The 12,500-nt window shown below is 40.1% G+C and overlaps 1 protein-coding gene across 2 annotated transcripts in view; it reads left to right on the forward strand.

Annotated features, from left to right (window-relative positions):
* LOC137999489 (N6-adenosine-methyltransferase subunit METTL3-like) overlaps nt 1-12,500 on the forward strand; it is a 146,895-nt gene that overhangs the window by 35,760 nt on the left and 98,635 nt on the right. For both annotated transcript variants that reach the window (XM_068845269.1, XM_068845261.1), the window contains exon 2: nt 3,376-3,566. In XM_068845269.1, coding sequence (XP_068701370.1) covers nt 3,376-3,566 — 191 coding nt within the window. The remainder of the gene's footprint in view (nt 1-3,375; nt 3,567-12,500) is intronic.

The following is a 12,500-nucleotide window of genomic DNA, read 5'->3' on the forward strand; positions in this document are numbered from 1 at the left end:
CGCCATCCTCAATATCATTGATAAGCATTAGACGTTTAACTTTATCTTTACCCTTCCAAATAGAATGGAAAATTAATTTATTTGCCTCAGATATAATCTCTTTGTTAAGGCTTATCATACCAGCACGATACATAAATATTGGAACTATAAATGCCTTAACGATCTGAATTCTGCCTATAACGGTTAGGTCTCTCCACTTCCATATCTTTAATTTTGTTTTGATGGAGTCAATTATTTCATCAAAGTTTAGATTCTGTTTAAGACGATAATCGTATGAGAAGTATACCCCTAAGATTTTCAAGCCTTTCTTGACTTTGATATTATGCAATTCATAGTCATCACTTACTGCAGGATCTTGATTACCCAAAAACATTATTTCCGATTTCTCAAAATTAATCTTGAGACCTGAAAGCAGACCGAGTTCTTTTACAAGCTTAAGAAAATTAACTAGAGAGTGATTGTCCCACAAAAAAGCTGTCAAGTCATCAGCAAAGAGTCCCATTTTGATTTCCTCATTATTAACATCGATTCCTCAAATGCTTTTTTCACTACGGAGATTGATTGCTAATATTTCCATACAAATAATGAACAGATATGCCGAGAGGGGGTCCTCTTGTTGCACACCTCTCTGCACTTGAAAGGGTCCGGTAGAAAAACCATTATTTAAAACACAGCTCGAAATATTATTATAGAATGTATATACCCACTGTTTAAAGGACGGGCCAAAATTAAAAACAGAGAGGGCCTCAAAAATAAAGTTCCTGCTTACTGAATCAAAAGCTTTTTGAAAGTCAATACCGGTAGCAATAATTTTCCCATTAATCTTGTGGGTCTCAGTATACTCCAAATGTCCTCAATCGCTCTCACTGTATCTAACACAGTCCTTCCCTTAACATACGCGCTTTGATTATGATATATAGTTTGGGGTAATACTGTCTCTAGTCTTCTCGCAATTGCCTTGGAACCAATTTTGACATCCACATTAATCAATGATATTGGCCTCCAATTGGAAATATTTCTTTTGTCCTTGTCTTTCTTTTCTAGTAAAGTAATAATTGCTTGTTTTTGAGAATTAGACAGCTGTCCATATTCGTACGCACTGTTAAGGCAGCAGACAACAAGGTCTCCGACCCCTTCTCAAAAAGCTCTGTAGAACTCAACTGTGAGTCCATGGTTTCCAGGCGATTTATTACAGTCAAAGAGATGAAGAACACGAAAGCATTCCGCATTTGTCAGTCTTCCCTCACATATTGAAGCATCATCATATGAGAGTTTAGGTATGTCCTGATTCTTTAAAAAGTAGTCATAAACATTCGCTGATGGGATTAGCTCCTCCTCCTTATACAGATCGGCGTAAAAGCGTTCTATCTCTTTCATCACTCGTTTTGGATCAGAGATTAAATAACTATCTTTACTAAATATTTTTCTAACCGAACTCTTGCTCTTTTTATGAAAAAATTTATTACTCTTCTCGCCTTTTTCATACCACGTAGCTCTGGAGCGAATGATAGCGCCTTGAGAAAGGTATTCGTAGATAGAATTGTATTCACCTTTCAGCATCTCTTGTTTCTCAATATTTTCGGAAGTGAGATCAGTACTGCAATCGTCTTCACATTGCTTCAGTAAAGTTTCCATCTGAGATAATTTCTCCCTTCTTTCACGAGCCCTTTCCTTGCTGTATTTTATTGTCACCTGTCTAACTCTGTACTTAATTAAATCCCATAAAACTCTTTTATCGGTGACATCCTTGAATTCGTTCAATCAGACCAGAATACTCTGATTTATTAGAGTCACATAGTTAGTATCGTTAGTGAGACTACTATTGAATTTCCAGTATGAAGGGCCATGATTCTGTGTCTCTATGGTACTAAAATGAAGAACAATTGCTGAATGGTCAGAATTTACAGAAGGAATAATGTCTGCATCTTCAACGTCATCTTGACAGGCATCACTAATTAGCCAGAAGTCTAACCTTCTTTGAATGAACGGCTTTTGTTGTCTCCAAGTAAAACGTTTTATGTCTGGGTTTCTCACTCTCCATATACCTATCAAGTCATAATCAAGGCACATATCCTGAATACACTTGACTGAGTCTTTTTTAGCCAGAGTACTGCCCGAACAGTCAAGATTAGGGTCAAAAGTAACGTTAAAGTCACCATCTATAATTATCTTCTTTTCAAAGTCATCACAAAAAAGATCGAGCGCATCATTTAAATTTCTAAAAAACACACTTTGTTGCTGTACCTTATTGGGCGCATAAATATTCACAAAGGTATAATTTGAGCCTTGCACAACAGCTTCTAACAAAATGTAGCGGCCTTCGCAGTCCACGTTTAATGCCTTCAACTAATACATTGTACAAGTTCCATTATTATTATTGTTTAATGTGACTCAAAAAAGATTTTTGGCACAGATAGAAAGAAGGGGATGCCAGATAGCAGTGAGAAAGAGCGAGATTCCTACTGAGCACTCACTTCGTTTCTGGGTTCTAATGTTCCTGTGAGGAATGAATCAACGATGAAATGAAATGGATCATATATTGAACTCATATATTGAACTTCAGATATGAAATCAATAACTTGATTGCTCCAGAAATGACCAGCTCTTTCATCATTCAAAGACTTTGCTCTCTCGCTTTTCTGTTGATTTTTACTGCCAAGGCAGCTGGGAAATAAATCATTGTCATGGATACCTCTGCACCACTTTAGTGGGCTTGTGCAGATCCATAGTAAGGCACTGCTATAGCTAAAGCTATGTTTCAAATAGTTGTTGCGTGGCTTGGGTAAATGTAATAAAAATGTTGAATACCATGGCCAAACGCATTCACCATTGTTGTTCACACCTAAGAATGAAAGAAATGCCGGATGATGTTGAAGGCGATGTTTGATGGAAATCAAACTTCATTCAGTATCATCCAAGAGCAATATCATCCAACATGGTGACCCAATGAGTGGAACATGATGGATTCAACATTTGACCGTGCAGGAATAAAACGATAAATTACAAATCATTGTTGGAAAATTAACAGTTGCCCAAAAATTATCTGCTAAAAACGATTTTATTTTGGTCTAATATGCTGAAATAAATCAGTTTGTTTTGAGCTGCTTGTTTTTGCAGATATCGGAGATCTGCTGCTTGCTGACACCATACTCAGTTGATTAATTGGTTCCTTTTTCTAAGCGCAAAATAGTAATTGACTGGTTATCTTTCATGGAAAGAATGCATCGCCTACGTTTTGTGTACGTGATGAATTCGTTTTGACACAAATCTACATGTACCTTGTGTTCTTCAAACCATGCTGATTGAGCAAGCCACAAGCAGGGGTATTCATTCATACCGGTATGTTGATAAAAGTGTTTGTTTTACATTCTGTAGGTATATCAACACCTCCACCAGAGAACATTCCATCACCTGCTTTAGAGGACATTTCTGTCAGTAACAAGCTGCAAGATAAGGTTCTGAAGTTTGATCCATTGCTGGAGACGAGATTGCTTGAGTATCTGTGTAATCCATCAAGGGTTGTTCCTGTGGATTCTTTGCAACTGGCCAATTCAATTTCACAGGAGGTACGCTTAATGCTTTTAAACACTTCTATGAAAAAAGTTCCTTTTAGGACAAGATGAAAAGATCATTTCACTTCCATCTATCTTCAGCACCACTTGAAACTATTCATGTACATGTGGTAGCACTAGCCAAACCTTGTCTTCATCAAGTTTTTGCAAAATCTCAGAAGTAATGTAGGATGAAAACTGCAACCGGGGCAAAGACAAAAGCAACTAAAGGTTACTGTCTCATCATCTACAATAAGTTTTACAGACAGTTGAACCTGTATTATAAGGGCTACCCTCTGGACTTGAGGAACTGGCCGCTTAATACAGGATCACTAAAAGACTCACTGGGAGAGGTGTAATGCATACTTTAACCCATTGACTCCCAGGGTTTCCCCATTGACGAGTAAAATCATGTGGCGTTAGACACAGTAAATTACTAAGTCTGGCCGGTTTGGACGTCAAAGGGTTAATGGCGTAGCATACAAAACACTTCGTACAAGGAAACAAACAATAGGAACGTCCTTGTTTTCCATAGCAAGGCAAACATGGTTTTCACCTGGGGGGAAAACCTGGGGGGGGGGGGGGGGGGGGGGGTGCACGGGGTCCTCATATTGATAAGGAGCGCAGTCAGGTAAACTGAAGTTTAAAACTTAACAGTGATATTAAACAAAATCAAAGAATGGAAAAAGCAGTAATGTATTCACTGGGAAACTAAAACCAGATGCACTCTAGTAGCCTGAGCCATTCAGAACATTTCAATTAGCGCACAGATGTTCGAGCTTTTCTAAGGGTGCGTTTTTTGGGAAAATCCAAAACTCGATCGATACCTTACCCAATCGATAAAAAGAAATGACAAAAAACATGCTTTTCTTTTCGCTGTAGGGAAGGTGTATTATTGCTGTCAACAAACTTTTAGTGTAATAATTTCTGGTGTGAAATTTGACCTATTCATGTCTTCGATCGTACGGTAAAAGTGGCGCGAGAAAAACATTTGGGCTGAACTGTCACATACGGTAGCTGTTGTGTATCATTTTTGCATGGGAAACCGTTTGTCAAAAATACATTTTTCAAATCCTTTCCCAAAAAAACGCTGAACTGATGAATCTCAAAAATCCAGATTTAGATCATAGGCAGCCCAAGCTCGCGTCACTACGGACAGCCGTTCAGAATTTAAATGCGTGATAAGACTTTGTATGGGAAATAAAAAACAGTCGATTGTGAAGCATAAAAAATGCTCAATTTAACTTGCATTCAATAAAATGAATCAAAATGACTCACCTCTGGTGTATTCTTGTACCTTTTGGAGTTTATTTTACAGTTTCGGGCCGTGTTTTCAATGTTCTAAGACGAAGTAAAGGCTGCACACTACGATTCCGACCGTTGTCAGCTCAGAGGCGGTTTGGACTCGAAAATCCATCCCAGGCAAGATTTTTTCACACAAAGCTAAAGCCACATCATTTGCGAACCTCTGTGAATGTTTCCTCGTCAAAAATCCCCACGCATTTGGCTGGAAATGAGCATTTTCTGCTTCAGATTCCACAAATTTAACAGCAACTGATCACCGACGAGGACACGGAGCTTGGGTCCAAGGTCAAATTAACTCCACCCGATGGAGGTACAGTCATTTCATTTATAACACTTACCCCATCCCCACAGCGTCACTCATAACCATGGAGCTGTTCCAGAAGCCACGACTCTGCTTCCACACGTTTCCAATTGAAAATTAAGGAAGCCATGCATATCCTTTGGGAGCAGCCATCTTTAAATTCACAAGTCAAACATCTTAATAATTATTCCCTTTCATACTAATTAGTTTCTTTTCTTAGCTTAAATAGTCTGTTTTTTTCTGTTTTGTTTTGTGGTTGTTCTGTTCTCGCCTTAATCCTTAATTACTCATGTTATATCTCACTTTCTATTGGACTTGCTTTTTGTGAAAAAGTCATGCTGGATTTAGGTTGATTGGGCCAAGATTGTGGTGTCAGATTCCTACTTTCCTGTTTTCCTTGTATGGTCTGTGAAGTGGATCTTATTTTGGCCACAAGTTTCTGCTCTTGTTTGGGTTCAGTGTTACCCGTTTGAAAAGCTAAATGATTGACATCTACCGCAAAAGCCATATTGTGCTTAGTTTTTCCCAGGGAAGATCGAACTTCAAGACAAATTTGCATCAAAATCTGACAAGAAGTAATTAACTCATCCAAAAAATCTGACAGCAGTTCATTTGCAACAGACCAATCTGAATTGCCCAAATTGGGGTGCAGGGATGGCGCAGTGGTGAGAGCACTCACCTCCCACCAATGTGGCCCGGGTTCGATTCCTCCACTCGGTGTCATATGTGGGTTGAGTTTGTTGGTTCTCTACTTTGCACCGATAGGTTTTCTCCGGGTACTCCGGTTTCCCCTCCTCAAAAACCAACATTTGACTTGATTTGCTTTCATTGTTAATTTCACTTTACAGTGTCCCCAATTACTGCTCCAGCACTAAATCGACTAGACACTTAAATAAAGTTCCTTTCCTTTCCTTTTCCTTTTTCTTTTCCTTTTCCTTTGCACTGGCAACTGAACGCATTGGTTACAAGAGAGCGTGCAGTCCCTACATGTACAAGATACAGCAGGGTTTTCTTTAAGGTTTTAAGTAGCCGGAGTTTTTTGCAAAGTAGACGGTTGTGGGTCCGGAGGACCCACACGATGGGCTTTAGCCCATCGCTTCTAGGGGGGTCTGGGGGCATGCTCACCAGGAAAATTTTTGAAAACTGAATGCCGGAAAATGCATTTCCTGGCATTTTGGGCCATGAAACTCAGACATTAGAGGGATGAATCAAGCTGCAATTATACTATGAAAACCATGTAAAGACGAAGCGACATTTCAATAATACAACCCTATAAACAAAAAGTTGAGTGATATTTTTTGTATCTTTTTGGTGGTTTTGCTGGAGCTAACGAGCCTGGCAAATATTGCCACTTGACAACTTGTAAACATGGCACATACTTTGATGGACTAGCCCAGCAAAGGCTTCTGATTGGTTGTTAAATAAAGAAGCTGATTGGAGGATACTAATTGGCCTATGGCGTAAAGGATGTTTCGATCCTGTTTCCATTGTGTAATTAGCGGGAAAATATGCTTGTGGAACTTGCTTGCAGCAATTTCGAAAATTGAAAATCACTCGAGCGGTTTAAGAGTGATGTATTTTTTTTTTCGGAAGAGTTTAGGAGTTCTGTAAAGCAGTGAGAGTTGATCAAGAGTGACGTTGGATAAAGATCCGTTGTCATGTTGAAGCGTAGAGATGCCCTCGAGAGGACGAGCACTTGCGCGGGCAAGTAGGATTTAACTCCGAGGAGCGTTACGTTCAAGTGTTTAAATAAAGTCTACGAGTCCTCAGCTTCTACGTTCGCTATAAATGATCAACTGAAAAGTTCGAAGTGATTAAAGGAGGTTTTGCGCGGACTAAAACGTCCTTGAGTGATTTTTCCTTCCGGTAAGATACAATCGGTGGCTGTTAAAAGATATCGAAATCCAATATGGCGGACAACAAATCATATTTTTCCTACTTACCCGCCACTGCAGCAAGATTTTTTCAAAACGAAAGTCTCAAGCATAACGTTTTTAAACTGCCCTTGAGTCAGAAGTCTTTTATGTGTTTTCAGAAAAGATAGGCACTGCAAATTTTTATTTGTATTGAGCCCAAGTAGTTTAGACCTCATAAACATCATCTCCTCCACATGTCTTGACTCTTCAAAAAATGAAAGTAGCCGGCGAAACCTGACAGAGAAGCCGGCGAAGTTCGCCGGCTGCCGGCTCTTATATACAACCCTGTACAGGTTTACATACATAAATGAATAATGAGGACATGATTATACTTTTGCCTCTGGTTTCCATACAGATCTGTTTCGTACAGGACGTTTAGTTTGTCTTGCACTCATCAGTGTATAACCAAGAGTGATTTTTTTCATTGAAGTTTACAGCTTTTGAGTCATACATGACTGTTCGTGTTGCACGTTAATATTTACTTAACGTTCTTCAATAGAAATTTTTCATTGTGTCTACATTTGCTAATAAACTCGTTGCACTTATTCAGTGTTGCTGTTTGCGGCTGGCATATGATGCATAAACCGATTATACGAGTAGGTTAACATACATATGTACATACATGATGATTGCTCCATCTTTGCAGATGATTGCCGTCTCATTCAGGACCAGTGTTTGAATCCACCTCACCAGCAGTACCTCTTTCATGGCTCCGTAGGTGGCTCTTCAAACCAGCAGCTGATTTACAGGGTCGATGACAAATATAGCAGGCTAATGTTGGGGTGTTCACAGGGTTCATGATGTCCTTCTGAGGAATGACTGCCTTATGTACTGGCATGTGTCTCTTTAGGCCAGCAACCGACTTGCAAACTTTGCTACATAAAACACATGTAGTTTCCCTCAGTCATCAAGGTAGCACATCACCTGGGGGTTGCTGTGCATGTGAGTTTTGACCTGTTGATGTTAACGTCCAAGTTGGTGGGCACACCTTTACGCAGATCACGCTTAAGCTTATTGTGTGCCACGATCTTAACCTCCAAAGCTTTGCAAGCTTCTCTAGCACAGCTTCTTTATTTACAGCGATCCTTGGCAAACTCCTCCCAAGTATCAACATCTAGCTTTAGCTGCTTCAGGTTATTTTTGATGGCTTGTGTTCTGGTCGCTTACCAGACTTCAACTCAGCATGGAATAATTGTGTAGGGATTCTATCATCAGCCATGCGAACCACGTGACCAGTCCAGCGCTACTGAGTTGAAATTAACGTCGTTTCAATGCTGCCGCAACAGGCCTGACCTAAGGCATCAGTATCTGGTGTTAACTTGTGCCACTTGATATTGAGTATGCGCCTAAGACATTTTTCGTGGAAACGCTCAAGCCAATTGACGTAGAGTTTCACTCATGCCAGGTTGCTTCATTCTGTCAACATTGATGCGTTTTGGTACTCTCACCCCACACATTCAGTTCTTTTCCTGATACGTAGCTCAAATTTTCCAGGCACCAATTTGTGGTCAGTGTCACATTCAGCACTGCGTAAGACATGCATGTTACACACATTACCATGGTCGCCCTTCTGTGTGATGACAAAGTCAATCAGGTGGCCGTGCTTTGATCTGGGGTGAATCCAGGTTAGTTGTATTTACCTTCTCCCGAAAAAAAGGTGTCGGAAATAACCAAGTCACAGTCTGAGCAAAGTTCTAGCAATTCAAGGCAATTCAATGTCATCGACCGAAAGATGGAGGAAAACGATTAACTTAACAAGTAATTGTCAGCCGTTCGGGCTATGTGGCTCTCCATTTGTTACAAACTTATTAAGCAGTACGTATCGAGCAACGTATTTCATGAGCTATTGCTCTCGCTTGTGTGACGGAAGCATGCAGCTTAGTTTATTTACGTTTTAACTTGCCAAATTGGCAGAGGCTTGAACTCGTCTTTAGTGTGGTCTGACCTGCCACTTAATATTTTGAATCAGAAATGATCGCAATTAGCGCGCAACAAGGAGTTGCTTAACAAACTTCGGGAATACAGTTACGGTTCTTCCCTGGTATAATATTTGGGTCATTGATAAGTTGGAGCTTTTCAACAACTGCATGCAATGCATACTTACTTAATTGACCGCTCCCCATAGGGGCTTTTCAGGGCCAATGAAACAATCAATGAAACAACAGAACACAACAACAACAACTGTTAAGAATCCCAACTGGCCGGAGGCAAATCAGTTGGCTATTTACAAGTGCAGCTGGTGAGTTGAACCAGGGACTATCAGGAACAAATTCAGCGAGTGGTCAGAGCGGGTCTTGAACCCGGGATCTCTGGATCTCAAGGCAAGCACCTTAACCACTGGGCCACACTGCCTCCAACTATCGCGTAAACATTTCTATTTGGACAGGACGCAAAATTTGAAGCATGTTTTAATACTAAATATATCTCTGGTCGGACTGCACTGGCACAGCGCGTTGTGTTGCATCAGTGCTGTCAGTTCAATTTGTGACCCCTACAAGCCAGTTTACTCCCTCTGAAAGCAATGGTCTGGTGTATAAGCCGCACCCGCGATTTTTGCCTCAAGACTTAAGCAAAAAGGTGCGGTTTATACAAGAGTCTAAACAGTATTCATTATTTACCTTGGGGAGCTAATTGTTGGTGTGATAACATTAAACAATGCTTTGCAAAGTATCATTGTTTTCTTGTGGCATATTACCGGAATTAAATCGGCTGTGGCATTCGGTTGCTTTCATCTTTGCCTTGGTTGTGGTTTTCATCCACCCAAGTTAATTTCGCAGTAAACAATGTAGGCAAAGACGAGGTGTCACCGTATGCAAATGCACCAATCATTTTGAGTGGTACTGTATCGTCCACATGACAATGGATGCGCACCTTCATGATACGGTCGGTAATACTGGATGGTCACTCCAGCTGATCAACAAGATCTGTGCGAATAGTAAAGTCAGCACCGCCATCGCGCCTTTGGACTTTCCAACCCAGAAGAGTGTGTAACCTTTGCCAGTCTCTAGTAACTGATCTTCATCTGATAGACGTGTTTCTGACAAAGCTATGTCAATGTTCAGACTTAAATGATTGGAGTGTAATGTGAAGTGCTGAGTATCTACCCCATATGAACCATGTGAGCGTTAGCACTACTGATGGTAATGAACAAATTCCAACCCTGGTCAGAGTTTTTCTCTGTCCTTTTGTGGGCCCATTTCCAACAGGTCAACGTTTACAAAAACGTAATCCTTCCTTGTACTTGCACATGTTCATTGCCGTGACTTTAACATTGTCAGTTCCCACGGCCTGCTCCCGTCTGACCTTGTAGCTCAGTCGGTAGAGCAGCAGTGATCTAACCCGAAGGTTGTGGGTTCAATTCCCACCCTTGTCAGACTTTTTCTCTGTCCTTGTGTGGGGCCATTTCCATCAGGAGGGCTAACGCTCACATGGTTCATATGGGGTAGATTCTCAGCATTTCACATTACACTCTAATCAATTACGTCTGTTCAAATATAAGTGGTACACAGCCAATGTTTGCAAAAATGTATTAACCCTTCCTTGTACTTGTAGATGTCAATGTTCAGCCTCTGTAGTTCTTTGGAGACAAGAGCTGATGCATACATACATATATACATACATACATACATACTTCAAGGGCAACTCCCAATAATGGGCTTTTCATTATAGGCAAAATAATGCATAATATACAACAGAACAATTAGAATAAATTATGATAAAAATGATATGATAATATATGATAATGAAATAAGAATTACAAGTGTGAATTCTTATATTTTAAAACACTACAGTAGTGGTGTACGATACTTTGACCCCCCCCTCCCCCCCATGGATGATTTATGCATACACTTAATGCCAGTTTTACTCCCAGCAGAGACTTTTTTTGGTTGGGTGTTGTGTAGTGCATGTCATCTTTACTGGAATCACTAGACAAGGAATGACGTCATGGATTTTATGAGGGAGAAACGGTGAAAATCGGTTCAGAAAGCGTCCATGTTGGAAAAATAAGGTGAAGAGAGGTGGAGGAGGTAAAATAAAGAGGGATGCAAAGGAGGATGGGATGACATCATTGAACAGGGGATTGGTCAAGAGGGATGATGTCACAGAGTCCTCGTCCTTTACGAATGATACGTGTGTGAGACGACCTAGTGCTAGCATCCCAGCTCACGATCGTTTAGGATAAAATCGAAACTGAGGTCTTCTTACCTCGTCCAGCTCCATGGACCGGAGACTTAAAGGGGAGGGAGGGTTTTGATGCCTCCAGGAACCTTTGTGCATGCTCGAGGTTGAAGTAACGGGTGTCTCATCTGAGTCCCATCTTTCCTTGCATTCATTGGTTAAAATGGAAGCACTCCACCTTGGGTCAATGATGTCATAGAGGATCTTGATGGGAGCTGCAGGAGGCGAGGGAGGTCAGCCAAAGGAGGTTGTCAAATTTCAGCGTCCAGACAGTAGTCCAGGAAGGTAATATTTCTCAAATTGCAGCACACTACAACCTCGAACAGAAAAGCGAGTTTAAGTGCTACGTTCAATTTTGTTATTGCATTTTTCGCTGCACGAGTAAATTGCAAAATGACAAGTGACATCAAATTCAGCAGGCGCCGTGATCAAGTTACCATAGCATATTTACTCCCGAATCAGTGAAGCATCTGTGTCAAATGATGGCAAGATACCAGGTTTTTGTTTTTGTTAGTTTCTTTTTCTTTCAAGTGTTATAAAGTTTGACAAAAAATGTGCGAATTCAACACAAAGTTCACAATTGCTCAACTCTTGAGGTTGACCATTGTTTCTGCAAAGTAAAAAATTTACTCTCCAAGACGAGGTTATCTATCACCAGGTAATTCCCTCTGTTTGGAAATAGCAGATACTTTATTATTCATCAGCATCACAATTTTTTGCTGATTTTGGGGGTCATTTTGTTGAAACTCAAGCACGTTTCCAACAGACCTGTTTATTTTTGTGACTGAAGCACGCGCTGGTTACAGAGCTCTTCCACAAAAATCCTCCTGCATCACATTTCAACCCTCGGATGCAAATTTGTTAAGCTTGAAAAATTACACAACATGATAAATTCATAAAGGCTAAAAATCTCACAAAAACCTTTTTCAGCCAAAAATTTATTGAAAAAAACAACATATTTGCCATTAGAGGCAAAAAACCCTTTCTATTTCAATTGTGTGCATGAAAACAAGGCACACAATCCATGTCACAAAGCATATGCAATTCAATAAATTTCTGACAGTTCACGTCAAAATAATGAAGCACGAAAGAGACAACAAGCTTTCATTCAAATAATTATTCACTGTCACATTTCCAATTTTTTTTTACCTTTGCAGAGTTGAGTACAAAATAAATGTAAATTGCCAGACAACTTAGATGTGACTTCAGTAAACACTGTGATGCATTCAAGGTGTTTGATTCCATCAA

Source organism: Montipora foliosa, chromosome 1, assembly GCF_036669935.1.
Source record: "Montipora foliosa isolate CH-2021 chromosome 1, ASM3666993v2, whole genome shotgun sequence".
Lineage (NCBI taxonomy): Eukaryota > Metazoa > Cnidaria > Anthozoa > Scleractinia > Acroporidae > Montipora > Montipora foliosa.